Source organism: Corythoichthys intestinalis, chromosome 7 (genome assembly GCF_030265065.1).
Source record: "Corythoichthys intestinalis isolate RoL2023-P3 chromosome 7, ASM3026506v1, whole genome shotgun sequence".
Lineage (NCBI taxonomy): Eukaryota > Metazoa > Chordata > Actinopteri > Syngnathiformes > Syngnathidae > Corythoichthys > Corythoichthys intestinalis.
This window is the reverse complement of record NC_080401.1, coordinates 14,395,622-14,402,261: the sequence shown is the minus strand read 5'-3', so window position 1 is coordinate 14,402,261 and position 6,640 is coordinate 14,395,622. Positions and strand designations below refer to the sequence as shown.

General features: G+C 39.0%; 1 protein-coding gene across 2 annotated transcripts in view; it reads left to right on the top strand.

Moving 5' to 3' along the window:
* The first annotated feature begins 423 nt into the window (after window positions 1–423).
* The window catches only part of cers4a (ceramide synthase 4a), a 54,303-nt gene continuing 48,086 nt past the window's right edge, over window positions 424–6,640 (top strand). For both annotated transcript variants that reach the window (XM_057841480.1, XM_057841482.1), the window contains exons 1-2: window positions 424–524; window positions 1,005–1,175. In XM_057841480.1, coding sequence (XP_057697463.1) covers window positions 1,006–1,175 — 170 coding nt within the window. In that variant the 5' untranslated portion in view covers window positions 424–524; window position 1,005. The remainder of the gene's footprint in view (window positions 525–1,004; window positions 1,176–6,640) is intronic.

The window sequence follows — 6,640 nt, the reverse complement described above, 5'->3', positions numbered from 1 at the left end:
ATTTCTATAGCTTGTACTAACATTTATCTTTTAAGAACTACAAGTCTTTCTATCCATGGATCGCTTTAACAGAATGTTAATAATGTTAACGCCATCTTGTTGATTTATTGTTCTAATAAACATATGCAGTACTTATGTACTGTATGTTGAATGTATATATCCATCTTGTGTCTTATCTTTCCATTCCAACAATAATTTACAGAAAAATATGGCATATTTTATAGATGGTTTGAATTGCGATTGATTACGATTAATTCATTTTTAAGCTGTAATTAACTCGATTAAAATTTTTTATCGTTTGACAGCCCTTGTAAAGATAGTAAGATACAGTATATGTCAACATTCAACACAGCTAGGTCACAGTATTTTCCTGGGTAATTTTGCCACCCCGCCCAGCCCGCTCACACGAGTGGCACTGATGACGTCATAACCCCGCCTCCGGCATGACTAAACCGCGTCTGAAGGCACCTCCTCTGTCAAATTGACGCTGGCGACTGTCATCTTCCTCACAGGAGCGCGAACAGGTGAGCGATGTTGCCTTTGGCTTTTCTTTTTATTCTGCAGTCACAAAACGGACAGGTTTAATGTTCGAAAGCCGGGCTTGTTTACAAAGCTGCGTGCGGGTGCGTTGCGTGCGCCATACGCGTGCGAGTGTGCGTTGATGGGGCCGTTTTCTGCTTTTTATGGTTCAGTTTTTTCATCATAATTATACTGTTAGCATCTTTATTAATAACAGTACTTTGGATGAGACCGCGTTTATATCTACTTTTGAGAAGAGGTGGCGCTGCCGTGTAATTTTCTGGAGGGATGCACTTAGGGGCTTCCCTGTCAATTATTATGACTTTCAGAACCATCCGCATCACCGCATGTACATTAGTTGTTGTAACACCTACTATGTGTGTGCGTGTCTTTGCAAAGACTTGCTGTCTGTTTGGTGTCAGCAGATTAAGTGTATTATTAACATGTAAAGAGGTTATATTGAGAACACTTTTCTTTCCCCCTAGGATGGAGGCCCTGTTAAATGAGTGGCTATGGCAGGACCGATACTGGCTACCTCCTGGTATACACTGGCAGGACATGGATGCGACCAAAGGTCGCTATCCACTACCCAGAGATCTCATCTACTCCTTGCCAGTGGCCTTTGCTTTCATAGCATTCAGATATGTTTTTGAAAGGTGAGTTAGAGTCAAACGCTTCAATCTGACTTTTTCATCGTGGTCCATCACTTGTCACTGCAGGAGGTTTTACCTATGCGCAACACCATTCAGTTTGATAAGCAGGGTCTCTGTATGTGATATTCTTAGACCACTAAATACTACAAACCCTTTTCTTTTCCTTTTGTCTTTTCTCTTCAGGACAACACAAATACTTTTGGCTTCCAAAGAGATTACCGTAATTTTCAGACTATAAGCAGCTACTTTTTCCCCTCATTTTGAATCCTGCGGTTTATAGTCCAGGACATCTTATTTGTTGATTTATTTGGATTAATAGGTAACACTTTATTTGGACAGTGGCATCATAAGACTGCCATAAGACCGTCATAATTATGATATGACACTATCATGGACATTAATGAATGGATATGACAGATGTCATAAAGTGTCTTCCGGCAAATTATTTCACTAACTCCATTTATGTCCCGTTTGGATATTTTACATCATTCAGAAGTGAGATAATTTGCCGGATGACACTAAATGATATCCGTCATAAGTATTCAGTAATGCTCTTGGTTGTGTCGTGTCATAATTATGATGGACTGATGACACTCTTTTAGCATCACTGTCAAATAAAGTGTTACCTGATATCATAACTACCAATTAATGAAACAACTGGAAAAGTGACAGAAGAAATAATTAGCGCAGAACATAAATTTTGATTGTTATTTACATCTGTAGCGCTGCAATGCATGCTAGGAGGCATGTTGGACAAAAATAGTGTTGACAGCAGGTGGCAGGGGAGGTTGAATGTCTCCCCCAAGGGAACAGTGATGGCCAAATGAAGCTTCTTGAAGCAGTAAAGTTTTGCAGTCAATTGGTTCAAAGATTCATGGTAGTTCATTTGGTCTTATGACAGTCTTATGATGCCGCCGTCAAGTAAAGTGCTACCGATTAATATCTTTTGGTGTAAATATCCCATAATACAGGACCGGTGCGGCTTATCTATGAACAAATGCTTATTTTGTGTCTAATTTGGTAGGTAGCAGTTTATAGTCAGGTGAGTCAGGTATAGTCCGAAAATTATGGTAATTGATCACTATTTTTACTCATTATCATCCCATTTTAGTACTCATTCAGTCATTCATTCATCTTCTGTGCTGCTTATCCTCACAAGTGTCTTAAGGGTGCTGGAGCCTATCCCAGCTAACTATGGGTGGTAAAACAGGTTTACCCTAAGCTGGTTGCCAGCCAATCCATTTTTTTACCAAATTCCCAAATATTTGATGTCTTGTTTTTTTTTCTCTTAAGACCGCAAACAGATTGAAATTTAGTCAACAATAGCTTTTAATTGTGCACAATGGAAAATAAAACTTTACAGTAATTGAGGATTGTAACCTTGATCACAGCCTATCACAAATATTCACCTAGATCATGCATAGTATTCCCACGGTACTAGTGAGTGGCAATGGAATGAAATTAGAGGTGATTTGACCCAGTGGGTAGGCGTGGAGAGACAGAGAGTTGCAAGCTAGGGTTGTCATCCCCCCCAAAAAAATGAAAAGGGCGGAAGTGTGTTCTTCCTATGTTCCCAAAATATGCATGTTTAAGTGTGAATATGACAATATGTGCCATGCAATTGTTTTGCACTTAGTCCAAAATGTACCCCACCTCTCGATCAAAGTAACTTTGGATAGGCTTGAGCCTTCCCAAGCCTTAATGAAGACAGTTCCTAAACCATGGTTGGCTGGTTTTAATAGGTGCTTTGACAAAGTTGAGTGCCTCGCCTTCCTGCACCCTACCTTGCATTGTGTCGGTTTATAGCGCATGTTTATCATCGGTGAGTTCTGCAACATTTGGATGCAGTCCTTTTTATAGAACAATTGCATTATGAGTGCCACTAACAAAGGTGATGTCGTATACACTACTGCAATGGCGTAAACAAGCTAATGTTAAGTTTCCATACAAGGTTAGAAAGACTAAACATGGATGTGCTAACACAATGATTAGCACATTCATGTTTATCCTTAAGATTGTCATCAGCATACGGTTTCATTATTTTTTATAATCGATTTGTGTTCAGTGTAGGGGAATACTAGCTCATGTACTTGCAAACTACAGATGATGCATTATGATCAATGTAAAAGCTAAATGTTAGAGGTCTTGTTTTTAATCCCATTAGATGTAGTGTGCCATGTTGTGGTTTCAGGGTTAATAATTATGGGGGTGTCAAGTTCCTCCTTCAAATTGTACCCGTCACGCTGGCTGGTTTGCTGCATTAGTGAGAGTGGTTGGCGAGGTGTTCTTCAGACATGCTGGGGGAGGCTGACATCAGGAGTGGGCACTTTTAGCTGCTGACTGCATGTTCTCCTCTAAAAGCATCTGGGCATACAGAAAAAAACCGGTGTAACATAGGCAACTAAAAGCTTGGATAGTGGCTTGTTTTTTTTCTTAACTACTATAGTATTTTTTTTTATTATCATCGATGCTTAAATCAATCGTGGTTCCTTGCTCTCTGCTGAAACACCACAAGCTTTCATACACTGTGTATCCCCAGTTGTACTAATTACACAATTCCCAGCAGAACAAGGAAGGACAAATGCAAGCAATACTGTGGTGATGACGAGAGGGAATTCGGTGAACATTTGAGAATTATAAAAGCCTGTGTTTGCATATTCAGGGTTTACAGAAAAATGCAGATGATTTTTAGGAGCGCTGAAACAATTGTATTGTGTGTCAGTCAGTAAAGCATTCAGATATAAGCTTGTAAAAGAGGATTACAGTTGACAGTTACAAGTTTGTGCTATCAGTACGCACTGACAGTGTATGCAGTACATACAGCTGAATATGCAATATGTCATGGGCAGGTTTAAAACAAGCAAGATAGGAATGGGTAGGTAATGTCTCAAATGCACTGTGCCCTACTATCTGCTGTAGTTTATGCATCATTACAGGAACTAGTGCACAAGAATTGTAAACCATTGAAGTAGGTGATTCATGGTGACCGTGACGCCAACAGAGGTGTTCGCCTTAGTACAAGCAATCATGCCTTTTTTTTTTTTTTTGTAAATACCGTATTTTTCGGACTATAAGTCGCAAATTTTTTCATAGTTTGGCTGGGGGTGCGACTTATACTCTGGAGCGACTTATGTGTGAAATCATTAACACATTATTATATCATTTCACATGTTATTTTGGTATTTTGGAGTGACACTGATGGTTTGGTAAACTTGTTAGCATGTTCTTTATGCTATATTTATCTGAATAACTCTTAATAGCTAAGTTACGTTAACATATCGGCCACTTCGCATTTCGTTGTTCATGCATCATGTAACATTATCATACTGTACACTTATTCAGCATGTTGTTCTCTATTGTATTTTTATTTTAAATTGCCTTTCAAGATGACATACTGTTTCTGTTCTATGTGTTCTATTTTATCAAGTCAATTTCCCCCCAAAATGCGACTTATACTCCAGTGCGACTTATATATGTTTTTTTTTCCTCTTTGTTGGGCATTTTATGGTTGGTGCAACTTATACTCAGGTGCGACTTATAGTCCGAAAAATACAATACTTGAAATACTGTACAGTGCTGCTCGAAAGTTTGTGAACCCCACAGCGATGGTCAGATTTTTTGTAAAAAAAACTAAAATAACCTTATTATATGTTAAGTTATACCCAAATCCACAATACTGACATTCCAAATAATGGACTGAAACAAAAGAAATAGTTCTCTTGTCATTCTTTATTTAACAAAAGTGGTTGATTTAAGAAAAACTCAGATATCATGTGTGCAAAAGTATGTGAACCCCTTCAGTTAATAGGATATTGCGCCTCCTTTTGCAGAGATTACCTCAACCAAACGGTTTCTGTAGTGACTAATCAGCCTCTCACATCTACTTTGGGGGATTTTTGCCCATTCTTCCTTGCTGAACGCAGTCAGTTGAGAGAGGTTTGATGGGCGTCTGGCATGAACTGCTCGCTTCAGGTCCCGCCACAGCATTTCAATGGGATTTAGGTCAGGACTTTGACTGGGCCAGTCCAGAACACGAATCTTCTTCTTTTTCAGCCATTCCTTGGTTGTATTGCTGGAATGCTTTGGATCATTATCACGTTGCATGATCCACCTTCTGCCAAGCTTTAACTTCAAAACAGATGGCGTCAGGTTATGTTCTAGGATTTGACAATATTCCTCAGAATTCATGATTCCCTGGACTATGTGGAGTTGTCCAGGTCCTGAGGATGAAAAGCAAGCCCAGATCTTGACATTCCCACCTCCATGCTTCACTGTTGGGAGAAGGTTCTTTTGGTGGTATGCAGTGTTGACTTTTCGCCAGACATGGCGGTTTTGGTTGTGACCAAACAGTTCAATTTTGCACCTACATCAGTTGATGAAAACTCTTTTTAATTTAGTCTCGACAACACAACTGTTAAAAAAACAAAAAAAAACTACTGAATTGATTGATTAGGAAATCAGGTTGAAATAATAGAAAATTCCAAAATGTTGAGGGGGTTCACAAACTTTTGAGCAGCACTGTATATTTGAAGATAACTGTTGAAAACGGGCATATGATGAGAACAGTTGAATGCTGTCATCTATAAAGTTAGAGCAAGAAACGCTTATGTCTCATCAGCTCCTAGGATTTTCTAGCAGACAGATAAAGGTGACATCACCTAGAACTGTTAAATACAAACTTAAACGTGTTGAAAGAAACATTACAATTTTTTTAAGTACAAAGGTTCAGGGGAAGGTTATGAAATGCTCTCAACTGGTTGGGTTGGCTGACAGCTTGTCAAAAATCCGCAGCAGTCAACAGTGTCAGGAGGTGAACGTATTGACGTGAAGATGTGTAGATATGGAGCCTGTTTAGCATGTTTATCTCAAAGACTATTTTATCGGTTCTAATGCTCAGCATTAATACTGCAGCTCCACGTGTAATCCCTTGTTAACTCCAGATTGTCACATGCTTACACTATACTGGTATGTATCAGTGACAGTGATGAGCCAGGGAGGCCTAAACACTTTCAGAAGAACTGACCTACATTTATAACGTAATTCTAAATTTGCTGTAATCTAAAAAATGCTTTTAGCAGGACTACTTCTGTATGTGTACCACTTGCAGTGGTGGAATGTAACAAAGTAAAAGTACTTCGTTACTGTACTTAAGTACATTTTTGTGTAACTGTACCTTATTTGAATAGAAATATAAAGTGGTGCTTTTTACTTCACTACATTTTACAGCACATATCTGTACATTTTACTCCACTACTTTTTAAATTGTTGCCTGCGTCACAGGTGACTTTTTTTGTTTGTTTTTCTGTCATCGTGATTTGATAGTTTCGTTTTCATGCAACTATACTGTAACTGAGCACTTGAGGCAGCAACACGAGTGCAAGCAAGACCAACCCTAACCCTAAACCAACAGTGAAAGCAGCGCGCCTTCAAATGAATGCTGCACACTCTTTGTTCAGTAGGTGGGGTTA